Raw genomic sequence first — 25798 nt, 5'->3', positions numbered from 1 at the left:
CGAAAAATTTCAAAATTTAAATACAATTAAACATTTAGAGAATCATATATCCCTAAATTTGTAAAATGAATTAAATTCCTCAAAATTTCAATTAAAATCTTGAGCGATTGCCCTATTTAGTTTCATAAATAGATGAAACATGAAAAGTCCACTAGCATTTGTCAAATTTCCTTGTATCAGATAAGTTTGAATTTATGACCAGACGGAATAACTTTGATTAGACGAAATAAAAATAGAAATAAATGAGAAACGGACGAGAGGCTTGGGCTTGAGATTGACAATTGAGATAGTGATATTTGAGCGCAAGATACATTGACAATTACAAATTTAGACGACAAAGTCCACTGGACACGAAATAACAGGCTATCATACGAAACAACGGGAGAGGGAAGGAAAGAGATTTAATTTGTCCGAAACACAAGTAGTATATAACGTGTAATTGTATAAATAATAAAATATTTATGTTAAAAAATCAACAACTCAAAAACAAAACTTTTCTTTATTTATGTAACGATACGTGATTTATCACGTCGTGTTCCGAATACAATCAAAGGGGTGGGGTCAAGTTTTAGAACAAGGAGTGGGGTAGGATGGAGTATTGTGGGACCCATAAAACAAAGTGGTGTACGAGCTGGCGAACTGGTCTGACAGACTGGTTCTTCCCATAGGCAACACGACCAACATCAACAACCATCCTCCTCTCCACTCTCTTCAAACTCCCCCCTCCTCTTCCTCCCCCTCAACTTCCACTTCCTCCACCCGCACTTCTTCCCCTCGTCATTTAATCCTCCCCTACGCTCACTCTCCTCTCTCAAACCCTCTCTTTCTCTCACTGTAGATAATTAATTAATTGATATGGCTGAGGAACACCAGAAGCCTGAGGCTGCAGCTGCGCCAGAAGCACCACCATCCGAGGAAGTTGTGGTGGTGGCTGATGCGCCGCCTGCCGATAAGTCTGTGACCGAGAAAGAAGCGGCTCCGGTTCCAGAGCCGGAGGCCGAGGCAGAGAAGCCGGCTGTGACGACGACTGAGGAGGTGGAGGACAAGGCTGCTCCCAAGGCTGACGAGGATCAGCAAGCCATCGCCCAGTCGGTTTCTTTCAAGGAAGAGAGCTACGTTGTTAGCGAGCTTCCCGAGCCTCAGAAGAAGGCTCTTGAGGAGCTGAAAGTACTCATCCAGGAGGCCCTTAATAAGCACGAGTTCACTGCTCCGCCGCCCGCCAAAGAGGAGGAGAAGCCTGTACCGGCGGCTGAGGAGAAGAAGGAGGAGGAGAAAACTGAAGAAGTACCACCCAAAGCTGAAGAGGAACCCAAAACGGAAGAAGCAAAAGCCGAAGCAGTAGAAGAAGCCAAAGAGGAAGAAAAGCCAAAAGAAGTGGAGGAGGAGAAGCCAAAAGAAGTGGAGGAGGAGAAGCCAAAAGCAGAGGAAGAGACGGTAGTTGTGACGGAGACTGTGGTGGAGAAAGTTACAGAGACTGTTGATGACGACGGCGCCAAGACTGTGGAGGCGATTGAAGAGACCATAGTCGCAGTAGCCCCTGCTCCGGCTGCAGAGGCCGAAGCAGCCCCATCTAAAGAGACCGAGGTGGCGGTGGAGGCTACTCCCGCTGCTGCTGCTGCTGCTGAGGAGGCCCCCGCGGCGCCACCTGTGGCGCCGGAGGAGGTGTACATATGGGGAATTCCGCTTCTGGGAGACGAAAGGAGCGACGTGGTTCTGTTGAAGTTCCTGAGGGCGAGGGATTTCAAGGTGAAGGAGGCGTTCGCCATGATCAAGAACAGCGTGCGGTGGAGGAAGGAGTGGGGCATCGAGGGGCTGCTGGAGGAAGATCTCGGAAGCCACTGGGACAAGGTGGTGTTCACTCATGGCGTCGACAAGGAAGGCCACCCTGTGTGCTACAACGTGTTCGGGGAGTTTCAGAACAAGGAGTTGTATCAGAATACTTTTACGGACGAAGAGAAGAGGGCCAAGTTCATCAAGTGGAGGATCCAGTTCTTGGAGAAGAGCATCAGAAAGTTCGACTTCAACCCGACCGGAATATCGACCATCGTTCAGGTCAATGATATCAAGAACTCTCCTGGGCTTTTCAAGAGGGAGCACAACCAGGTCACCAACCAGGCCCTTCATCTCCTTCAGGATAACTACCCTGAGTTTGTTGCCAGACAGGTACTCTACTTTATTACTTACTCCTTCTCTTCGTCACCTCGTAAATCAAATCCAAAGATGAGCGACCATGCATTTTCTCTGGTCACCTGGTGACGTGACGGAGAGAACATTTACTCGATTAATGATTAAGTGAATTGAATTTGAATTGGTGGGTTTGATTTGGTGAAGGTGTTCATCAATGTGCCATGGTGGTATCTTGCTTTCAATAGGATGATCAGCCCCTTCCTGACCCAGAGGACCAAGAGCAAGTTTGTATTTGCTGGTCCTTCCAAGTCTGCTGAAACCCTTTTCAAGTAATTTAATTCTTTCCTTTTCCATTTATTTGTCTCTAATTAGTAATATCATTGTTGCTAAATTTGTACAACTGAAAGAAAAAAAATATGGAAACTAATTAGGGTGAAACATGATTACGTAGATATATAGGCCCAGAGCATGTGCCAGTTCAGTATGGTGGGCTAAGCAAGGAAGGTGTTGAGGGTGAGCATGAATTCACCACATCTGACACTGTCACTGAGATTACTGTCAAGCCAGCATCCAAGCACACCGTCGAAATCCCCGTGTCTGAGGTATGCTATCTAATTCTTAATCGTAATTGTTATTAAAAACGGCGAACTCAAGGCAACAAGGCTCCCCGCTTTAAACATCTATTGTGCCCAACTTTACTCTTGCTTTGTAAAGAGTGTTTTTCACACTCGAACCCATGACATTTCGGTCACAAAGGAGCAACCTTTCTGTTGCGCAACGTGCCCTCAGTAATTATTGTTATTGTTTTGTAATTGCATGTAAATTTTTAGTAAGTGTGAGTTTTTGTGAATTGATGCAGTCTGGGGAGGTTTTGGTGTGGGAAGTGAGAGTGGTGGGATGGGAAGTAACCTATGGAGCTGAATTCGTGCCAAGCGCGGAGGACGGCTACACCATAATCTTACATAAGGCAAGGAAGGTCGGGGCAGCGGATGAGCCGGTGATCACAAACACGTACAAGATTGGCGAGGCGGGGAAGGTTGTGCTGACCATCGATAACCAAAGCTCGAAGAAGAAGAAGCTCCTCTACAGGTCCAAGACCAAGCCCTCCTCTGAAATCTGATTCTTCAACAAATAAACAAAACATTCAAACATTTCAACTCAAGCTCTCTCCTGGTTGATATTTATTTTTTTCTTCATCTTCTTCTGGTTGATATTTATTTTTGTTCCTGCAATGTATGTGCCTGAAGGTATTTATATTTTTAATTTTGATTCATATTTGTTTTAGTGAATGGGGTTTGTGGTAATTTTGGATTTGGATTGTAAACAATAGTGGAAGATGATGTGCTGTGATGGGGGAAACATTTGACACAGTATATACTATATTGTGTTATGTGATGTTGGTACATATGGACATGAAAACAGATTATTCTTCTGCCTGTAAATTCATAAAGTCTCTGTAAATTTGGTCCCCTCCCTCTTTTCTTTTGGCATTTTAGCTATAAATGGATATAGATTGTTGTAACTCTTCATTTTGATCACTAAGATTTAAAACCGATAGAAATAGTTCCTGAAATTGTCTACCATCGATTATTTTGGTTATTCTGAAAAAAAATTCTGTTAAATTTAAGAAATTACCAGTTTAAATGGAGGGATCGATTTGATAAAAATACTTTCAATTTAAAGGAATTTCTCATAGAAGGACCAACAATTTTAGGGATCACTACCATAATATTTTAAATCTCGAGGATCAAAGTGGGAAGTTATGCTAATTTCAGAGATTATTTTGAATAGAAAACCCTTTATTTTTTTATCAGTTTTGTTCTGATACATTTCACTGTCGCTTTTATATGTTGATTAAGATGAGGGATAATTTTTTTGACAAATATTTTTTCGCGCAAGTCCTTTTCTTAGTTTGGCAACGATGAGAAATTATGTAGAAAATACGAATTTTTTGGATAGAATGGTCACTTCCAAATATTAATGAGGAGTGGGATTCTTAGTGCTTGTGCTCAAGAACAAACTCTTCTTAATGATCTAACTTTTCCTTCACTTAAAAGTCAAGAATAAATAAAAACTTTGGAATCTGGATAAGGAAGAGTTTAAGGAAGTTCTTTGCTGAGAGAAGTGGTGATCTCGCCTTGCTTGCTGGGAGAGAGGAAGTTTCCAGAGTGCTTTTTCGAATCAAATAACGAGGGATCACTCAACAATAGGTGGACCCTAACTGAAAGCGGTCGGGAATGAGTACCTATCCCTTACAGGAATCAAAACTGTGTCCATTTTCAAATATTAATGAAGGCATATTTGTCATAAAAATGGCATTTTTTGGTTACCTACGAGGAAGGAAAGTGAATACCAGTGGAGAGATTCACTTTTCCCCCTTGCATTTTCATGACTATGAAATCATTTCCCAAACCTGGACTTACCAAACATGGGAATGATAATGTTTTTATTCATGCCCAATCTCCTTTCCCGCATACCATGCGTAGCCTAATGGATTAGACGGACCTGAAAGAAACAGAAATATAATTTGGAAGTTTTGTGAACAACGAATATAATTTGAAAGTTTTAATGTCTTGCTTTGAGAACTCTATTGAATACCAGTAATGGCTTGTTTGGCTAATTACGAATAAGAAACATCGAAATTTAGAGAACTATTAAGGAGGTTCTCTGAAAAGTGATACTTTCTTTGAACTCTTTATTTTTTGACACAATATTTTATAATGTTAATATGAAAATTGATATTAAACTATGAAGCGACAGAAAGTCAATAAAGATCAGTGTTAAAGAGTCACCTTAGCAATAAGGGCTGGTTTGGTATTGGTGTGCTTTGAAAAAAAGCTGCTTCGTGCTGTGAGAATAAGCAGCTGTGAAATAAAGCAGTAGAGTGTTTGGTAAACTTTTTTGTAAAAGTGCTTTTGAAAAAAAAAAAGTAGTATTATAGTGTTTAGTAAACTTTTATGTAAAACAGATGTGAAAAAAAGCCGGTTTTTCAAAGCTAGGTTTTGTAGCTTCTTGTTTTTGGTTTTTTTCATCCAAAACTGTGAAAAAAAAAGCTGAAGCTGAATGTTTGACAAACACAAAAATAGCTCCCTTTTTTTTTTTTTATACTAGTTTTTTTTCAAAATCAGCTTAGTACCAAACCAGACCTAAAAAAAGTGATTAGAAGTTGGGACCACTTTCTTGATCCATTGGCAGCGCTTTGGGGGTAAACAAAAACATCACGGCACCAAACAATTCGAATTTATTGGAAGGAGCGAGTTGGACCATTTTGTTCGTCAACAATTGTTCACTAGAATCATGTTCCTTTATTACTCCGAACGGTAAACTGCTAATTTAGTCATTGTATTAGTAGAATTTAGATTTTTAATTTTTTTTTTCAAAAAAAAAAGTCCTTCAATTATAAAAACTGTCATTACATCCCTAATATTATTTTGAAGCTACTAGCCTACTATATTCAATTTTCCATCAATTTAAGTTACATTACTTGCAAGTAATACACATTGGAAGGTAGATTGGTAATTTTGCATAAAGAAATAGTATAGAGTTAACTTTAGAATGTAAATTAAACGTTAGATTTGCAACATATATGAAATATTAAGGGCTTATAGGCGAGAAAGGAACAATATTATACTCTAAAGTGTGTCAAGTGACTTAAATTGACAAAAATTGGATAAAATAGTTTTAAATATAATAGTAGGGATGGAATTAGCAATTTTTAATGAATCAAGAGACTTATTTTACAAAAAAAAAATTCAGAAAACTAATTTTCACTGAGGTGATAGTCCATGAACTAAATCGGTACTTCACCCTATATTATGTATATAGGGTCAGGCTCAAAGCACACACATAATAATAAAAAATTGCAAGCATATATGATGTATTTTTATGATCTGCAAATCATTTTTTAAAAATTTCTAAGGAGAATATCTTAAAGTGAGATTCTTTACGAACTCTTTGTCACCTCATGGTTTAACATTAATTCTCATGTCAACATTATAAAACATTATGCAAAAAAAAAAAATGAGGGGGCAAAGAGTCCAACTTTTGAGAGAGACTCCTTAGCATTTTTTTTTTGTTTCCTTCAAAGATCGTCTTTACTAAAAGTCACTAAAAATCCGAATTATATAACCGTTCGAGTAAATGATAGTCATTTTAGTATTTATTTGTAAAATTGTATTCGTGTTTTTATTCACTACAAATGAATGTCTTAATAGTTCTTTATTTACCTAAGTTTTTACACGAATGGTCTATGAACCAGAATATCGAATTGATTTGTCCCTTCTTAATTAAATTGCATTCATTAAAAATTAAAACAAATACGTTTTTTAACAAACGATTTATCTACACTAAAGAATTGAGGAGTAGACTAAGCTTCATAACAATCTACAAATAATGTGGTTCAAGAGAGGTGCGTTTCTTGATATTATGAAAGCTTCACACTTTTGCATTCTCACTTTATACACAAACTATTCTCTTGCCGCAAGCTTACGCGTTCGTTAATTGACTTTTTTATTGATTTATTTTTTTATTTTAATATATATACACACACACACATTGGCAGATTCCATACCGTTGAAAAAGAAAAGGAAGGGAAGGGGGTCGGTAGATCGAGGGACCAGGTGGAGGACCAGCAACTTGCACTTAGCTCTTTTATTTTTTTTGTTCAAAATTGCACTTAATTAGCTCTTTAATCATACATAATAGTACATGCATGGGAACAAGGATTGCACATGTTGTTAACATTCATGATCACTTTCCGTCAAATTTTTATTATTATTTTTCTATTTTAACGCAAGCGACATCATTAAGTTAGAGTAAGTGAATAAAAGAACGGCTTAAACAGAAAGGTTCTAACCACTATAATAATTTCCGACTTGCTTGTTTATAATTATTTTTTACTTTGAAAAGGAAAAAATGTCAGGGCCGGCAGTAATCAATCAGTTTGGCACGAAAGTAACCAAACTTAGTTGTCTTCTTAGCCACCTTTATTCATGTTTGATTCCTTCCCTGGGACCCTCACCATGTTTGGTTTGTAATCATTTTCTCCACCACCTCAATTAATTAATTAGTTAAACGTATATTATTGCTCAGTTTATCATCAATTACCAGGGTCAGAGCATGATTACCGCTCAATATATTACGTGGCATATGATATTTTGGTGTTTTAGGGGGCTTCACATATAGATTCCTCACCACTTTCTAAAACATAGGGCTGTAAATCGACTCGAAACTACTCGATCTTGTATTTGATTCGGACTTGGCTCGTGCGTTTGTAGATATTCAGCCTCTTGGAAGAAGTCAAGTTTATGTTAGGTTTGATAACCAACAAGTCAAGCTAAGTAATGATATGTTTGGTTCGTACAACTCAAACTAGTTCGTATGTTTTCTTGAGATACCTCGAACTATGTCATTTCAAAGTAGCTCGTATGTTTTCTCAAATTCGCTTGAAATGAAAGATCCTTTTTTTTTTTTTTTGTCAAATGATGAATTTTATTATATTAGATGTTAGATTAGTTACCGATAGAATTCGAACTCATGTCGTCACGTAAAGACTTAACACATTTCTATTATTATGGTAAATGGCCACTTGCAAAATGAAAGATTATGTTTGAGATCTTGCTTTTGAAGAATTATATTTGAGTTTTTTTTTTTCCAAGGTTTGGTTGACTTTCTTCATTCGGATATTTTTTTTATACAACAATATTTTATTCTAATAGGATACCGTATTATATTTATGTTAATTTTTTTAATTCGTAATCGGAATGTTTCAACATTAATTCACATGGATGACAATAACATATTATTTTAGTGAGGTTTGGGCTAATTTATTCGTGCAAGTTGGATCAGATGTCCCGGGCAAAGATCCAAGAGCTGCGAAGATATAAAACATCCAGCCCATACATTTGGGCTGTCATGAATCATGATGACATCAGTTCATGTATTACAGCCGATTCTTTTCGGCACAACTAAAACCATTTTCAACAGAGAGGGTTAAATTTTAAAAGCCAAAAAATGATCTGATTTGTCAGAAATTTTATCTCCATCGAATGGCTAAACTATATTTTTATGAACTCACCAGGTTATCATTTGACCAAAACGACATCAGGCTAGTTGAAGTAGCCCCTGGGCTCAGTTCCTCAATTGAAATAATTGATTCAAATTGAACGGCTAAATTTGAAAACATCCAATGGTAGTTTAACTAAATTAACTAATAAATTTAAAAATATAAACTTAAAACTAATATATTATTGAGAAGGCTATGTTTAAACATTTTGGTTGAAGATAGTATATAAAACGAACTGAAAATAACTTTTTGCAACGTTATAATTTTGAACGGGACTATGTTTCATCATTTCGGTTGAAAATGGCCTAACTCATTGATATCACGCAGTAAGTCCTAAGTTTGACTCTTGGTGCTAGATGATTCAAAGAGAGGTTGAAATACCTCTATGAATCTTAACGACCCCCCAAATGATGATTGCCGTGACGAACCCACTAGCCGATTCTTTGTTTAAAGATAAAAAGAAAAGAAAAACTGTAACCAGAAAAGCATAAACTATAATATAGAAGCCACCAAGAATTACAAGGAAAAAAGAAATTGTAGTTTGCAAATTCAAAAGTTCAACTGTATTTTTCTGAAGTAACTAGAAAACCCAATTTACAAAATACAACACAAAAAAGACGATGATAAACAGTATGATGCCAACTGACCAAAGTGCACATTGCACAACGGGTGTTTGAAGTGCTGCAGGCTCATTCCAATTCCTTAGTAATCGAGGGGTTCGATCTTGAACCTGTACAGAAGCCTTTTCTTTTTCGGGGTTGGGTTGTCAATCTTGAGCAATATTTTACCCAGTTCCGTAACTTTGAAGCTGTTACTCACCACTGGCTCATCGGTCGGGCTCATCTTTGTGGCTTTCTGTACGATGATTGTGTATCCATTTTCGGCATTGGGCACAAACTCAGCCCCATAGCTCACCTCCCATCCGACCACACGGAGCTCCCACACAATGGTGCACTTCTGCAACATATCAATTCCATATGAATTAAAGCAATGAGCCATGCATAATAGTTTAGCACCTGGCCAATGCTCATATATTATAAAAGTAGAGCAAAAGAGAAGCAATCAAACCTCATATATTATAATTTCCACAGTTTGTTTCGTTGCAGGTTTGACTGTAACATCGGCGACTGGATCCTCGATGGTAAATTCAGGGTTGCAGTCACAGTAATCGACACTCAAGCCACCGTACTGGATCGGAACATGCTCAGGAGAGATGTACCTGCATTATCCGCCAATTGAAATTTAAACCAAAACCAACCAACCATATATATATATATATATATATATATGAATTGGGGAAATAAATTGATAGTCACAGTAGAGAGTAATCCTACTAACTTGAAAAGGGTTTCGGCGGTTTTGGCTGGGCTAGCAACAACAAACTTGCTTTTCGTCCTCTGCGTCAAGAACGGACTGATCATGGTGTAGAATGCAAGATACCACCACGGCGCATTGATGAACACCTTCATTAACAAGATTTATCCATAACCAAACCAAACCAACCAAACAAACATCAGCATTCAGTATTCAATACAGAGATATCAATAATACAAGGTTACCAAAATCAACAGACAATCAAGTAAGTACTACGTAGTACCTGTTTGGCTACGAATTCGGGATAATTGTCCTGGAGCAAGTGAAGAGCCTGTTTGGTGGCCACTCGAAGTTCCTTCTTAGCCGGGCCAGGAGAATTCTTGAGATCATTGACCTGAAAAATACTACAAACACCACCGGGAGTGAAATCAAGCTTCCGAATACCCTTCTCCAAGAACTGAACCCGCCACCGGAGAAACTTGGTCCGCTTTTCCTCGTCCGAGAATGTTTTCTGGTACAGTTCTTTGTTCTGAAACTCTCCGAACACATTGTAACACACAGGGTGACCATCCCTATCGTACCCATGAACAAACACCACCTTCTCCAAATCATCACCAAGATCTTCCTCCACAAGAGCGTCGATCCCGAAGCCTTTCCGCCATTGAATAGTGTTGCGAAGCATCACAAAGGCATCCTTCACCTTGAAGTCCCTCGCCCTCAGGAACTTGAGAAGAATCACATCGCTCTTATCGTCCTTGAGAAGAGGGACTCCCCAAATGGACACTTCCTCCTCCGCCGCCGCCGCCGCCGGCACCACCGATTGTGCTGTTTCTTTAGCTACTTCCTCTGCTTCCTTCAGTGGCTGCTCTTCGATTTTGGGTTCATGGGTTGGTTTTGATTCTGATTCCGATTTGGAAACCGGTGCTCCTGGCGGTGGCGGTGCTTGTGCTGGTGCTGGTGCTTCGGCTTTCGGGGATGTGAACTGGTGAGTGTTGAGAGCTTCCTGGACGAGCTGCTTCAGTTCTTGAAGAGCTTTTCTCTCTGAATCTGAGAGATCGGACACTACGTTACTCTCCTCCTTGAACGAAATCAAAGATCGAGGAATCTGCTTTTTCTCCGCCTCTTCTTTCACCGGCTCAGACTCCACCACTGCCGCCGCCGCCGCCGCAACTGGTGGTACTGCAAGTGCCTCTTCTTTCTCAGACTCTGTCACTTCTAACAGCGATGGTGGTGGTGGGGGTGCGTCTTCCTTAGACTCTGGTTTCGTCAAAGCCGGTGCTTCAGGCTCAGAAGCGGCAGGGGGCGGTGTCGGCGGCGCTAGGTCAGATGGTGGTGTTATGGGGATTTCGTCGGCCATTTTTGGAGATGGAGATGGGAAGGATGAGTTAGGTGGGCTTACTTTAGTTGGTGTTAAGAAGCAAGGGAAGATATGGAATTATGGATGGCACTGAAGGAGGAGGAAAGTGAAGAGAGAGAAAGGGAGGTGATGGTTTTGTTTTGTCAGTGAGTGAGTGGTACCGTCAGCGTGGTGAGGGATGTGTGAACTTAAGCATGCTCACCACATGATATTACCAGCAGTCACAAGTGTAGTAACACCGTCAGGATCGATGCTTCAGTCTGGAATCCTATGCTCTTCAAAGTACAGCCTTACCCCCTTTTTTTTTCTTTTTTTTTATGTTTTTGGAAAATATTTTGGAAAATATCAAATATTATAGATTGTCGCTTTAGCATTAGGCAAAAGATATTTTTACCACCTTTTGTTTTTGTCGGAATGATCGGATATATTATAATCGAATAAAAATATTAATGTCTTGGCCCAAGATATTAAACATGAAATCTAGCCCAATACAATCCCACAAAAAGGTTTTTCTCTCCTTTAGATAATCTCTAATCATGGCTAAATGCCAAATTTCCCCTATTTCCCCTCCAAACCCAACTCAACCCAATCAAAATCTTTGGGCTAAAAGCCAAATTCCCCATAAAATTTAGCCCAAGATTTAGTGTGGGCCTTACCGAAATGAGTGAAACCCGACGTCTATGCGCCAATCCCCCCCCACCCACTCGCCTAACGCACGCGACGCGCAACCCTTAAGACAAACAAGGCCCACCCACGTGGGCCTGTCGGCCACCTTTAACAGGCACCCCAACGACTACTTTGATCTAACGGTCGCGATCAACAGGTCATTGGTTGATTCAACGGCCTAGATTCAAATTTATATTTTTTTTTTGTTTTTATATTTATATATTTATTAAATCCAACAGCTGAGATCGAATATAATCAAATCTAATGGTAAAAAAAAAATCTAACAGCCCAAATTTAAATCCAACAACTAAAATAATTAAAATATATATTTAACTAAAAAATTACCAAAAAACTCTATAAATACCTATGTATTTGTTCAAACATCCACACAAAACTCACTTTTCTCCTACAATTATTCCAATTTTTCTTTCTATCATTTCCAAATTTTGTGTTTATACATCTCTGTCATGATTTTCATATATGGATTTAGTGATTTTTCAATATTTATCCGAATTTAAATATTTTTAGATTAAAATGTTCATAGAATTAATTTACAATAGTCTACATAATTTTTTTTAAAGTAAATTTAAGAAAAAAATTAGCCTAAATTCATTCTTTACTAATCCCGAGCTAAAATTTTAGGCCAGAATGGTTAGAACAGAAAACCTGTTTCTGGGCTAAAAACTAAATTGTCTGGGCTAAAAAATATGGCTTTTAGCCCCACGGTTGGAGATGGTCTAAACACAAACTTAGCCACCGAGTGAGCAGCATGATTACACTCTCTAGACACGAACTGTTACAACCCCACCCACTTTCTATTAAAAAAAATGGTTTTAGTTTTTAATTGGTGAGCCCAAGGGGCCCACCCCTGAATTTTTGTCCCCCGAGTCTCTTATCTCTTCCCTCTCAGTCCTCTCTTTCTTCCATTTCCTCGTACTCTCTCTCTCTAAACACTTTCTTTTATCTCTCCGGCTCCGAGAAGGAAACCAGCCACCACCAGTGCTCATTCCTTCACAAATTTAACCCAAAATCTTGATACTTCGAACCTTTAGGACATAGGGAACGCAACTGCAGCTTTGCATGCAACATCAGAGCAACTTTGAGTGTTCTGCCATTAAAGACCCTAGAGCTTTGAACTCTCACCTTCAATCTCAGCCTTGTTATCCGCTGCATGTGCATGCATACTTTCCACGAGGACGAACTCCGTCGCGTTTGTTGCTGTGGGTGCACGGATCCCTTCGAATTCGAACCCAGGTATTTAATTACCTTGTTGTTTGGTTAATCAGTGTCGGGTTTGTGTGTGCAGTACTGTGCATGTGTGGTGTGGGCTACGATGTGTGTGTGTGTGTGTTGTTGTGTATGGGTGTGTGCGTGTATGTGTCCGTGTGGTGAATGCATGTGAGTGAGTGTAGTGCACATGTGTGTGGTGCACGTGTGTGTGTGTGTTATGTCGTGCGTGTGTGTTGTGTTGTGTGATGTGTATGTATGTGTGTTTGTGTGCTGGCGTGTGTGTGTGTGTTGTGTGGGTTTGGGCTCAAGCCCAAACCACCCCACCTTTGTTCCTAAACCTATCCAAACTCAAAACCCAATAAGTCCTAACCCTATTTAACCTAAACCTAAACCCTAATTCGGATCCAAACCCAAGACCCATTTCCATTTCTTGAAATTCTATAGTTGGGTAGTTTGATAAATTGTATATTTTTGTGCTTAGGTGAAGTTGCTAGTGGGGATTTCCTTAATCCTTTTCCTCACAATTCTGCTGCTACGGAGTATCTGTGAGTGGACCCCTTCTAAAATTTGCATAATTTTATAGTTTATTTGCATAAATGAAATGCATGCCTTACGAGTTTATGAACTGATTTTATGTAAGCATGTTTATGGAATATGTTGTTTATCGTCTTGTTTTTTGTGAGGAATTAATTGTTGGCCTATATTGAGCTATATTTTTAATATAACGTATTTTCTATAAAAACTATAAACTAGTAGACTATCTTATGGATGATGATATGATGCTAGAACATGTTTTAAAAACCCCTCTTTATAGTATGGACGATGGATGACTTTATACTATGAAGTGGTTATTTATGAGAGGCGTAATTATTTGTGCGTACCTAGTGGACACTATGCCGCCTGGGGGAAGGATCTGATGTTGGCAGATAGTCCGAGAGAAATAATCCCTAGCTACGGGCTGAGGGACACGGAGCAGGCATTGGGCCGGGAGTTGGTAATCTCAGGTTACGGGCGCAGAGACCACAGTGCTGGCATAAGGCCGAGAGTTATATTTATTTCAATGATCTTACTAGCAGTACATCGCGCTACGAGATGATCTGTGAGACGTTTGATATTTTATTTTCCACGATGTCTTTTGAGATATTTTTGGCATGCTAGGGTTTTTAGTAAAACCATCACTTATTATGCTAGTGGTTTTCTTTATGTAAACTGTGGGGGTTAGTATCTTAATAACTGTTTTATTATTATTGTATATATGAACTTGGTCCACTCACCTTTGTTTTGCACCCCTATTCATGTCTTAGAAACGAGGACTGCGACATGATGTACGAGGCATTCCCCTACCAGTAGCAATCTAGCACTCACTTGTGTGATATCTTGTAATGATCTTTCCTTTTGTGATCTTGTTTTAGAACGTGTTCTGTGCACTCTAGACATTTCCTTAAACTTTGTTTATTACTTTTAGATTTTAATGATTATTCATGCTTATTTCCTCATAATCATTACTCTTGTATTCAATAAATGGCTTTCGTCACCCTCAGGTGTCGGCCAGCACATGCCTAGCTGGGTATTCGGGGAATATTGGGGTCGGGACATGTCACAAACTCAAAAGGCACAGACCTTAAGCCATGCGTTAGTGTCTCGATGCCACAAGTGTACATTCCATGCTATAATCTTGGGTTATTTCCTTCTTGATCATATGAATAATCAGTTTTGCATCGGATTAGATAGTCACACTGTCGACGCCCTGTTTCATACAAAACTCCAGAGCCTCACGAATTGCAGCCGTTTCCGCCACAGCAGCGCTGTGACAGGTTAGCTCTCCCGTGCCCGCCGCCGCTTGTATCAGCCTAGCAAAGTCACGGGCAACCCATCCCACACCCGCTCGCGTCGAGTCCTTGCACCATGCCACATTCGTGTTTATCTTGATTGATCCGTAGCCCAGTTTTTACCATTGCTTTATCTGTCTCTCCAGATCAGAGGTTGAGGTATTCATCTTGGAACATACATCATTGTCCCATTTCATCTTCATATCTCTATAATCATATATGTTCTTCTTCCACACTTCCAGAACTTCAAGGGGCTGTCAGTGCACCCCATTAAAGACCACCTCATTTATGTTTTTCTATAATCTCCATAAACGAAAGACAAACTCTTGCAGAATTTCATTTGCGTTCTCCTTTTCCATGGCTCATTTGCAGAATCTTTCCCAAGCCTCCAGGAAATCAGCCCTTACTAGATTGAATGAGTTGATCTGGAATGGGGAACAGAACCAGAATATATGGCTAAGGTCGCAACAAAAAAAACAGGTGGATTTCCGTTTCATCAAAACATCCACACACTCCACACACATTGTCAACCCTCATATGCCTTCTTTGCAGGTTTCGTCTCACTGCCAACGCATTGTTACAGCATTTCCAAAGAAAGAATTTCATTTTACTTGGGGCCTCAAAACTCCAAATTCCATTCCAAACCTGAATGTAGTTTTTTGATTGCCCACTTGAGAAACCTCGCCCTTTCTTCCCTAGTCCTCCGTTCTCCATAAGTCCCATTGCGATCCCATGGCCGGATTTAACCGTGTACACCCCATTCCCAGCGTGATACCATACCAATCTGTCCCGATAGCTAGTCCTGCTTAAGGGGATGCTTAAGATTGTTGACACGTCATCCCGATTAAAACTAGCCCTGATCATATTTGCCCTCCAATTCTTTGTTTCTGGATCAATCAGGTTGCTTACCAAATTCTCGTGTATGTCCTCTCGCGCCCAGGCTTTGAAAGTAGAGGGAACCATATATCCTTCTTTATACGTATGCTAGTTCCATCTCCAACCCACCATAAGATACCATTATCGAGCACCTTCCGGGCCTCAAAGATGCATTTCCATCCCCATGACGTCTATCTCCTACTATTTGCCCCTCTCACGCACCTCCTCAAAAGATGCTTTTTTTGAGCGACCAAAATCTGCTTGAAGCCCCAAATATTTTCCAAATCCTTCCTTGCTTTGAATGTTTAAAATTTGCTCAATTTTCTTCTTTTGCTTCTTCTTTGCATTTGACCTAAAGAAAATCGAGCTTTTACCCAAGTTAATTTCCTGACCGGATCTAGCCCTATAATCCTACAGAATGTCTGTTAGGCCCTGCGCATCCTCAACCGTCGCATCACAGAATACTACAGAGTCATCCGCAAAAAAAAGGTGCGATATAGGCACCCCATTATCCGACACTCTAAACCATGTAAAACTCCTCTCTCCAACCCATTTCGAATAAGGGCAGAGAACCCTTTGGTACACAAAAGGAAAAGGTAGGGGGAAATGGGGTCACCCCGCCTCAGCCCCCTCTGTGGCACAATATACCCCGTAGGGTTCCCATTCACCAGTATGCTAAAGGAGACAGTGGATATGCTTACCACCTTAAAATGATGGTGATGGTCGCAACCTCATTGATTATTGATAAATTTGATTTAATATCTATTATCAAAATTTTGAAATTTAACTAATTTAACGGTAATTAATATGGAGGAGCATCACCACTTTTAGATGGTGAGCAATAATGTATTCTATCTTTTGTGGCATTTCTCTATGAGAATTGTTATTGGCACTCCAAAAATCTCATTTGGCACTCATCATAAGTGTATTTTTCTTTCTAATAATAGAAAATTTGGAGTGTAAAATAAGAATTGTGGAGTGTCAATAACAATTTCCTTCTTTATTTTTGTTTCTTCTCTATTTGAATGGTATAAATAAACTAAATTAAAATTATATAAAGGGAGAGAAATAAGCTCTAAGTTAAAAAAAAAATTTAGGTCCATCTAATAATTTTACAAAACGATTTTTGAAAAACTATTTTATGAAAGAAAGACGACTAGAATGTTACATTTTTATCATTTGAGAACACGTTTGATAGTTTAGTCCAAAAATGATATTCGATAATGAAAACATTGAAATAGCTCAATTTTTTTATATTTGAAATCCTACTTATATAAATTTAAAAAATGAAGTTTTAATGAAACATTCTCTGTACTGTTCACTTTTAACAAAAAAGACATTTTTACTCTAAAAAGTCACTCCTGGTTCTATTCACTTACAACATATTTTTGTCTTTTTTATTAAAACTCAAAGTTTTAAAGCCATTTTCATTAGTTTTTATTTTAAAAAATCCTATAACTTGAAATTCAGAAGTTTCCAGTTCCATAAACTGGCCCTAATCTGGGCCCGAACCAAACATATACAAATGCAACTAAAGCCCAAAAGTATGCAGCTCGAAACCCAAACGGACACAGCCCCAACCAAAATCACAGAAGAATCACAAAGTCGCAGCGCAGAGCAAGAGGAGAGAGAGGAATAATTCAGGTGGCTACAATGACAGACAGCAAGGAAATCATCCCACCGCCGTACGACCTGAACGCCAAATGGGACGCATGTCTCGATCTGACGGTCCGGCGCTTCGTCTACTCCTCCTTGGGCGGTGCCTTTGGCGGCCTCCTTCTGTTCAGTCAGTTCTCTTTCTCTTTTCCCCTTTTCCTTTTCCCTTTAATTTTCTCGTTTCTCCGTTTTGCTTCTCTGCAATAATTAAATACATATTCCAAGCTTATATATGTGTGTGTATATATGTATGTATATGCAAATAATTGGAAGATTAGTTGGTTGGATGATGGATTGCAAAATGATTGCCACTGCAATTTGGAATGCCCAAATTTGTTTGGAACACGAACACTCCATATTTGCCTAATTGAATTGACCTACATGGGACCTTAAATGGCCTTCATAAAGCATACATACTGGGATATATATATATATATATATATATATATATATGTGTGTGTGTGTGTGTGTGTGTGTGTGTGTATATGTACAACCTGGTTATGCCCAATGAACGTGAGAGATTCTAGAACTTTTCTCGATCCAATTACTGCATTCTTTGTGTTCCATATTTTGTAACATCAGAAAAATGGAGGGGTAGGATTTCCGGCTATTTGCCGCATTACTTTGCCGGATTGAGCTATTATGAGTTAGTCTAAGTTGTATCAAACAGGGTGCTATTTAGCATTCTCACTAAGTGGGACTAGTGCCTCACCTAGTCTCCTTTTTTTGACCTTGTTAAAATGAGGGCTTGAACTAGAACCAACCCAAGCGAAGCCGAACCAATCCAAACCAATCCAAACCAATCTGGATAATTAGGTCCAAGCCAAGCCAATCCTATGTATCAAGCACACCTTATAGGTTTTTTAAATCAAATAGAGCTTACTGTTTAATTCAATAACATGAAATGTGAGGTAAGTTATGATTCATTGGCCGCCAATGTAAAAGTAATGTTGTTACCATTTTTATTCATTGGTCAAAGAGAAGAAGATTCGGGTTAGGTCTTCATGTATTAGTGGCTTTAATTTGGTTTATTACCATTGCTCAGGGTATTGGGCTATTATCAAAAGCAAAACTTTGGTCAAAGCTATCTTTCTTTCTTTAACTACTCTCCCATCGTTCATGAGATTTGAACTTATGACCTCCATCAAAGAGGAGAAGAAATGCAACCCAAGCTGGATAGTCATAGGCTATCCCGAAACTATCTTGAGCATGACGTCTACCGTCCCCAATTGGCCTTTTTCTAGGAATTGGTTAAGGATATTGTTAGTTAGGTCATGTTGCATTTATCGTTGCAAAGTAATTTCCATTTGAACATTTTCCAAAAACCAAGCATACTGTACAGTACTGTTTAGTGGCTTCTAATGGAAATTGGCTTGGAGCCTGTCTAATATCTTGAAAAATTCATACCAGTAATTTGGTAGATACAGCTAATTGCCCTGCCATATTCCTGCGACAGGACCTGACCATGATAAAATGACAACTAGACACTCCGATGTCATTGGTAATCTTATAAAAACAGACTAATTGAACACACAAACATGTACCTTTATCGAATATTCTTGTCCTATGTATCATCATGAGCTTTCAAGGGTATGACTTTCAAAGGCATAAAAACATAAGTAACGTTATCTTTTACATTTTTATTGTCCCTTTTGAGGTTCTTTTGATGTTTTATCTAATTATCATTAGGATGAGACCAATGTCTTTAATTTGCTTGAACTGTAAATATATGTTTTAAATCTTCCAAAATTAGTGATCTTGAATTAATAAATGTATTTTTGTTGTGTCCTACTCTTACTAGGGAGTCCTGTGACTCGTTGGGCTTCTGTAGCTTTTGGCGCTGGAGTGGGCATTGGATGTGCATACACAGAGTGCTCCCGTTTGTTTGAGGGATCTCCTGCAAAGTTGGCTGCTCCTAAGATTATTGAGGTCCCTGCTCCTCAGGTAGAGCTGATCTCTTCTGATTAAATACAAAAGATTAAGGGAGAATTAAATAACAACCCCCCTGTGGTTTAAACATATTCCATTGGGACCCCACAACATTGTTTTCTTCCACCAACATTCCCTATTTGCAACGGAAGATAACTCAAATTAACAATCCATAGGCAAGGCTGTCCTTTTGTACCATAAAACTCGAAATCTTAAACGTCTGCACTCACTAATCTTCAAGAAAAGAAAAGAAATAAATTAAACACGTGACTGAAGGAGGGTGCTTCCGTCGACTCGTGAGCCTCTACTCGTCTGACTTCACTCTTGGAGATGTTTATCTCATTTATTTCTCAACATGTGGCCTTGAGTTTCTTCGCCAAACCTGGAAGATGAGGATGGGGCTCTGTTAGGATGCATACTTTGGGACTCCATGGCCTGTAGTTTGAACATAAGAGACCATGTGCTCATAAGCTTAAATTGCTTAGGAGAACCCATTTGCACCTCACTCCATTGGTTACTTTTTGAGAAAAAGTGAACATCTTGCAGTGAATTTGAAATCCTTTCCTTTATGAATTAAACAAAAGTACCCGTCTGAATGAAGCATCGAAAACTCTCCTTTTAAGCCTCAAATTTAAATATGGAAACTTCACCATTTTGGAATAATAATAAGTAAAATGGAACCAATTCCTATAATTTGTTTTCAAATTTTTATTTGAAAAATAGCATAACTAAAGCTCTCATGAGTACCTGTTAATTCGGAGGTTTTTCCTTTCTACTATTCAGATAAATGATATCAGTTCATCTCTTGGTTCACACTCAATTTGCAGGAGTAAATCCATTTTGACATTTGATATATGATATGGTTGTGAAGTATGTTGAAAATTTTATGGTATATATTGTTTATAAATATAGCTTTCTTATTCATTGATCACAACCTAGAAGCACTTTTAAATTTCTTTGCCAAATTCAGAAGTGCTTTTGTGTTGTTGGAAAGTACTTTTAGCCCTTCCCGAAGTAATCCCAGACAGGCCCAGATTTTGTTAACATCTGCTTCTTATGCTTTGGATTTATGAGATGCCTGCATGGACTGAAATGTAACTTTTGAAGTATTCAAATATCTTGATGAAAATGAGTTCATCACGGTGAAAAATTCAGCTACTACATTCATATATTTTGTCTAATTCCAATCGATTGAGGCCACTTCATTGAGTCTAGCGTTTGATTTTTTCAGCATGTTGATTTATTTGAAACCAATGTAAATTTTCAGGCCTTCTATGTGTGAGGATGGATATAGGTTCATTGTTTTGCACTCATATACCTTAGGATGAATTGTGCATGGAAGTTATTTGATGTCTTTTTTTCCTGTTGTTTCCAGGACGGACACGATTGAATTTATGCGAAGTCAAGTTAACCGACAGTTTTGGGATTCAAATTGGAGGGTTTTTGACTGTCGGTCGTGTTTTTGCCTGCAGGGGATTTGAGTATGTGGTACAAATACTGTTTTTGATTGATAAAGATATCACCTGATCTTACTCAGACTTAATACAAATTTGTTACCTCTTGTTTTGTAATGCTGTCACTCTGTCAAACTTAGTTTGTGGAAGGAAAAAATAATTGCAATTGCGGCCGACGTTTGGTGTCTTTGACGACTAAGCAAAAGGAAACCGGTCAGAAGTATGTTTGATGCGCACCGTCGTTTACTGATAATGTTTCTAGGGTATGCTAACAATAGTAGTTGTGCTTGGCAATGCTGAACAGTCATGTAGTGTTCTGCTTTGATCTTATTGGTTAAAACTTTGAGAGACAGTACAAGTGATTAGAAATTCAGCAGAGGTTTATCATGGTATCAGTTTATCTATCACTATGTACGTGCCGAGATGTTTGCTCAACTTGCGTAATCGTTCTTGCTAGGGCGAGGACGCTTTCTATGGAAATGATTCAGGCATGGAACGATTCGGGTTCTTGTTAACTTGTTGACTGCAGTTGAGTTTGGGCTAAAATCTTCAAATTAAAGAAAGGTAAAGTCTATGAACAAAAGTTTAGTTTCCTGTTCTTATTACTTTGCAAGCAAGATATCATGCAGCCAATTTCTCATCGTCGTGAAAGCTTTCTCTGCATCTTCATCTTCTTCAAAAGATTGAGGTCGGTGCGCAAAGCAATGGCCTCTTCCCTTGAAACTCACCACCCTCGATCCCCTGCCGATACTTTTCTCGACACTCTACCACGCTCACACGACAGAGCGAGTCGTTGTCCCCTGTTTCGTCGCCATTTACGCTGTCTTCCACGTTTAGTAGGCTACAAGCAACTCTTGTGGCTGTACTCGCTGCAGCTGACCTCCGACGACCTGCATTGCCTCTGAACCTAAACTGAGTTAGAAAAACGCACACAGCGACACAGCAAATATTAAGCTTGTTACAGCCAACACCAAATATTGTGTTTGATCTTTGTTTCTTCAAACCAACGTACGACGCAAAATTAATTTCCCCACTTTCGGGAGGGACCTACCCTAAGTTGTTAAGATTTCATTTTCGGCTCATCGACCACAACTAATAACATTGATGTTGCCACGATTTCAGAGTCGGGTCATAGCAATTAGCAAATATTGATTATTATCACAAACGTCCTCGGCGATATTAAAAGTAAAGCTTTTCAATATGTCATATTTAATTTTGTCAATTGTTCGATGTGAGATTTTTGTATTCTTCAACACGTTTCTTTACGGAAGACCCACCATAACTCTTCACGCGTAATGAGCCAAACAATTTCATTTAACTTTTCCATAGTTCATTTTTGTCCATGGTTGCACATCAAGGTTATTTTGAGTTGAATAATTATGTTACTTGATACCGTAGTCCATTAATTTTGATAGTTTGTTACCGAACTGCCATATTCTTCACGCTGACACTGTAGTTCAATAATTATGAATTTTTATCCAAAAATCATCCCGAATTCACGATGAAACATTAGTCGAATTGGAAAACATTGAGAAGGAGAAATGTAATTGTGATCAAACAAAAGAAAACTAAGATATAGTGTTTCAATATACATTATACACGCAAAACTGCCACAATTCAGAGGATGATGAGTTAACAGGTATGAGAATAATACTTCGCAATGAAAGGGTGATCGTCGAATGGATTCTTCCCACAACTTACTGCATCTCCACTGATTGTATAGCGAGCTTGGCTGCAACCATGGAGATATTATCTTTAACAAATTCCAGGGAATTATCTAGCCTCTGGACGGTGTCTTTGAGCTCCATTGCGCTTAACTTCTCTTGCTGTAGCTTCGCAAGTTCCGATTCACCTGATCCTGATACACATTACATATAAACAACAAGATGCATGAGGGGGAGATCTCAGGCATTGTCCGAGAGAGAGAGAGAGAGAGAGAGAGAGAGAGAGAGAGGCACACCTTTAGCTTGATTTCCAAGCTATTTAAACTATATAGAGCTTCCTTTACTTGCATAACTTTTGGGTCTAATCCGCTCTCGCTTTCAGGAACCCTGTCGTGCACCGGTATGACAACACCTTTCAAGTAAGGATCTGCCTGCGTGTACAAAAGCGCAAACCAACATCTAGAAAGCATAAGAGTCAAGCTATTTCGTAAGAGATAAAAACCTTTGGACCTTGTTTCTCTCAGAAATTGTAATATACTTCATTATCATTTGTTTACAAGAGGGAAGTCCTCTCTTATAGAGGGCCAAAAACTACACAACTAGTCCTAACAAGTGGACAAGCCAAATGATGATTACATGAGGAATACATCGAAGAGGAAAATAAGGAGAAAAGGAAAGCAAATCAAAGTAATGATGACTAGCTATAAAGTAAAGTAATGATGGCTAGCTAGAGGAATAATTACAAGTATATTGTCTATACCAATAATGTCTAGCAACTATTGTTGACACTCTCCCTCAAGTTGGTGCATAGATGTCATGAATGCCCAATTTGCTTAGTGAGTTGTGAAATACTGAACTTGTGACTACTTTGGTGAGCATGTTTGCTAATTGATTTTCAGATTTAACAAATGGAACTTCAATAAGTCTTGCCTCAATTTTTTCTTTAATAAAATGTCTATCCACCTCCACATGTTTGGTTCGATCATGTTGAACCGGATTGTGAGCAATGTCAATTGCAGCCTTGTTGTCACAATGTGGACGCATAGCATGCTTGGGCCTAAATCCCAAATCTCTCAATAAATTCTTCACCCAAAGCAGTTCACATACTTCATGTGCCATGCTCCGATATTCTGCTCCAGCACTTGATCTAGCAACAACCTTTTGTTTCTTACTACGCCAAGAGACTAGATTTCCTCCAACAATAACAATGTATCCTGATGTTGATCGTCTGTTAGTTACATCACCAGCCCAATCAGCATCGGTGTAGCCTTTAACGTCTAGATGATCATGTTTTGAAAACATTAATCCTTTCCTAGGAGCTGACTTTAAATACCTCAAGATACGGTTTACAGCATCCATGTGTGTTTCACTTGGTGCATGCATAAACTGGCTTACCATGCTGACTGCATATGCTATATCTGGTCTAGTATGTGCAAGATATATTAGCTTACCAACAATTCGTTGATATCTCTCTTTGTTGGTAGGTATCTGATCAGGATATTCACCAAGTTTGTGATTCAGCTCAATTAGGGTATCTGCTGGTTTGCATGCTAGCATCCCAGTTTCCGTCAAAATATCAAGAATATATTTCCGTTGTGATAGAAATATTCCTTGTTGTGAGCGGACCACCTCAATGCCCAAGAAATACTTTAAAGCACCGAGATCTTTCATCTCAAATTCACTTGCTAGATACTTTTGCAGTGCTGCCTTCTCTTCTGGATCATTTCCTGTAACCACCATGTCATCCACATATACAATAAGAGCAGTGATTTTACCTTTCTTATGCTTTAAGAAAAGAGTATGATCTGAGTTGCTTTGCTTGTATCCGAAAAATTTCATCGATTTGGTAAATCTCCCAAACCAAGCTCTCGGTGATTGCTTTAAACCATACAACGACTTTTTTAGTTTACAAATGTTATTGGTCTGATTGGGATCCAGCTTGCATCCTGGGGGAAGCTCCATATAAACTTCTTCTTCTAAATCTCCATGTAGGAAAGCATTTTTGACATCGAATTGTTGCAAAGGCCAGTCAAGGTTTGCTGCTAGGGATAAGAGTACACGAATAGTGCTTATCTTAGCTACAAGGGCAAATGTCTCTTCGTAGTCAATGCCATATGTCTGCGTGTAGCCTTTTGCCACTAATCTTGCTTTGTATCGCTCAATAGTGCCATCTGCATTGAATTTTACTGTGTATATCCACCTGCAACCAACTGATTTCTTCCTTTTGGGTAGGTTAGTTAACTCCCAAGTGGAATTTTTCTGGAGTGCCTCCATTTCTTCATTCATTGCACGAGTCCACCTAGGATCTTTCATAGCACTCTCTACACTACAAGGAATAGATACAGTGGATAATTGATTTACAAATGCCTTACATGATGTAGATAGCCTATGGAGGGACACATGGTTAGCAATCGGGTATTTAACCTTGGCTCTAAGATCAGGATCATATAACTGTTTAGGAATCCCTCGAGATTTTCGAGGAGGAAGTTGATAATCAGTGGACTCAATTTGACTTGACTCAGGTACGATCTCAAAAGAATTAGATTGATTAGTTACCTGTTCATATGAAGAATGATACCACTTCATATGAAGAAACAAATTACACTAAGAATATGGCACAAATACATGAATGCACAGAGGAAAATTATACCCTCTTCATATGAAGAATTTAAACCAAAACTTCCCCACAATCTCCCCAGTTCAAACCACAGAGTTTTTTACATCCTTAGAAAAGTAGATGGAATTGCGGAGGTTGATTTTGTAGTTGTATAATTATTAGCAACTGTTATATGTATCTTATAAGAGAAAAATCATATCAATACGTTTTTTTAACAAAATTGAAGAGAAAAAAAAATTGCAGGGTCTCCAAGTAAATTCCAGATAAAAACATAACTCCAAGTAGATTCTAAGTTTGAGATTTCCATACCTCGAACCGAAGGTGGCGAGGCGTCTGCTACTCCAAAACTTGATCCTTGATAAATTGAACTTCCTTCTTTGATCTAACAATCGAAAAAATAGTATTCACACAAAAACCCAATACACAAAGAATAAGATAGGCATACACAGAGAATAAGAAATCGACAACGCCAGCAAGAATGCCTCATTGCATTGGTAGAAGAACCAGTCCAGACAAGAATCGAAAACATATGACCTGTAGTACACTGACTAATGACTACAATCACCCATTTTACCTTAGCTGCCTCAGTGTCATCCTAAATGCATCACTATTACAAAGTCGATTTCAATAAAGACTAACAACTGGAGACATCTTCGAGTGGGTAACGCTTTTCGAGCGACTACTAATTTTCACATGCAGATGCAACAAATCTCCGAAACCACCAATAAAAACACAGAATTGATCAATTATACAAACAACACAGGCAATTCGACACAAATAGATAATACAAGAGAGAGAAAGTAGAGAGAGAGTTACAGAAAATTAAATCCGAAATTGGAGTCACAAATACGCAATGTGAAAAGGGTCTCTTCAAATTGGATTGAGGAATTGCATTCTCAAAGACCCAGAAACTCGAAAAAAAGGATTACCTGTTCGTCTTTATTCTTGGTCGTTTGTCGTTGGTGAGGCGCAAGGCCTGCTCGTGGTTTGAGGGGCGCAAGGCTTGCTCGTGGTG

At 38.8% G+C, this 25798-nt stretch overlaps 3 protein-coding genes across 3 annotated transcripts; 2 read left to right on the top strand and 1 right to left on the bottom strand.

Moving 5' to 3' along the window:
- The first annotated feature begins 605 nt into the window (after positions 1-605).
- Positions 606-3596, top strand: LOC103425312 (patellin-3-like). The gene is made up of 4 exons (XM_008363396.4): positions 606-2163; positions 2332-2456; positions 2579-2729; positions 2987-3596. Exons 1-4 carry the CDS (start codon positions 856-858, stop codon positions 3245-3247), a joined length of 1845 nt encoding a protein of 614 aa, XP_008361618.2. The 5' UTR covers positions 606-855; the 3' UTR covers positions 3248-3596.
- Positions 3597-8665: 5069 nt separating this feature from the next.
- On the bottom strand, positions 8666-11234 carry LOC103431740 (patellin-3-like). Its single transcript, XM_008369913.4, has 4 exons — positions 9789-11234; positions 9530-9654; positions 9260-9410; positions 8666-9148 (listed from the first exon to the last, which is right to left on the bottom strand). The coding sequence occupies exons 1-4, from the start codon at positions 10860-10862 to the stop codon at positions 8894-8896; spliced, it is 1605 nt and encodes a 534-aa protein (XP_008368135.2). The 5' UTR covers positions 10863-11234; the 3' UTR covers positions 8666-8893.
- Positions 11235-17015: 5781 nt separating this feature from the next.
- Positions 17016-20678, top strand: LOC103402198 (MICOS complex subunit MIC10-like). Its single transcript, XM_008340935.4, has 3 exons — positions 17016-17249; positions 18921-19063; positions 20424-20678. Exons 1-3 carry the CDS (start codon positions 17117-17119, stop codon positions 20436-20438), a joined length of 291 nt encoding a protein of 96 aa, XP_008339157.2. The 5' UTR covers positions 17016-17116; the 3' UTR covers positions 20439-20678.
- The last annotated feature ends 5120 nt before the right edge of the window (positions 20679-25798 follow it).

The sequence above is a fragment of the Malus domestica genome, chromosome 15 (assembly GCF_042453785.1).
Source record: "Malus domestica chromosome 15, GDT2T_hap1".
Classification (NCBI taxonomy): domain Eukaryota; kingdom Viridiplantae; phylum Streptophyta; class Magnoliopsida; order Rosales; family Rosaceae; genus Malus; species Malus domestica.
Note: the sequence above shows the minus strand (reverse complement) of the source record. Positions and strands in the feature narration are given on the sequence as shown.

What these genes read in the sequence shown, in the direction of transcription:
- LOC103402198 (XM_008340935.4), top strand. Translation starts at nt 17,117, where the DNA reads ATGACAGACAGCAAGGAAATCATCCCACCGCCGTACGACCTGAACGCC. An exon ending in TGGCGGCCTCCTTCTGTTCA is followed by an intron (nt 17,250 to 18,920) that starts GTCAGTTCTCTT and finishes TACTCTTACTAG; the next exon opens with GGAGTCCTGTGACTCGTTGG.
- LOC103425312 (XM_008363396.4), top strand. Translation starts at nt 856, where the DNA reads ATGGCTGAGGAACACCAGAAGCCTGAGGCTGCAGCTGCGCCAGAAGCA. An exon ending in TCTGCTGAAACCCTTTTCAA is followed by an intron (nt 2,457 to 2,578) that starts GTAATTTAATTC and finishes ATGATTACGTAG; the next exon opens with ATATATAGGCCCAGAGCATG. An exon ending in TCGAAATCCCCGTGTCTGAG is followed by an intron (nt 2,730 to 2,986) that starts GTATGCTATCTA and finishes GAATTGATGCAG; the next exon opens with TCTGGGGAGGTTTTGGTGTG.
- LOC103431740 (XM_008369913.4), bottom strand. Translation starts at nt 10,862, where the DNA reads ATGGCCGACGAAATCCCCATAACACCACCATCTGACCTAGCGCCGCCG. An exon ending in CCGAATTCGTAGCCAAACAG is followed by an intron (nt 9,655 to 9,788) that starts GTACTACGTAGT and finishes TTGTTAATGAAG; the next exon opens with GTGTTCATCAATGCGCCGTG. An exon ending in ACCGCCGAAACCCTTTTCAA is followed by an intron (nt 9,411 to 9,529) that starts GTTAGTAGGATT and finishes CGGATAATGCAG; the next exon opens with GTACATCTCTCCTGAGCATG.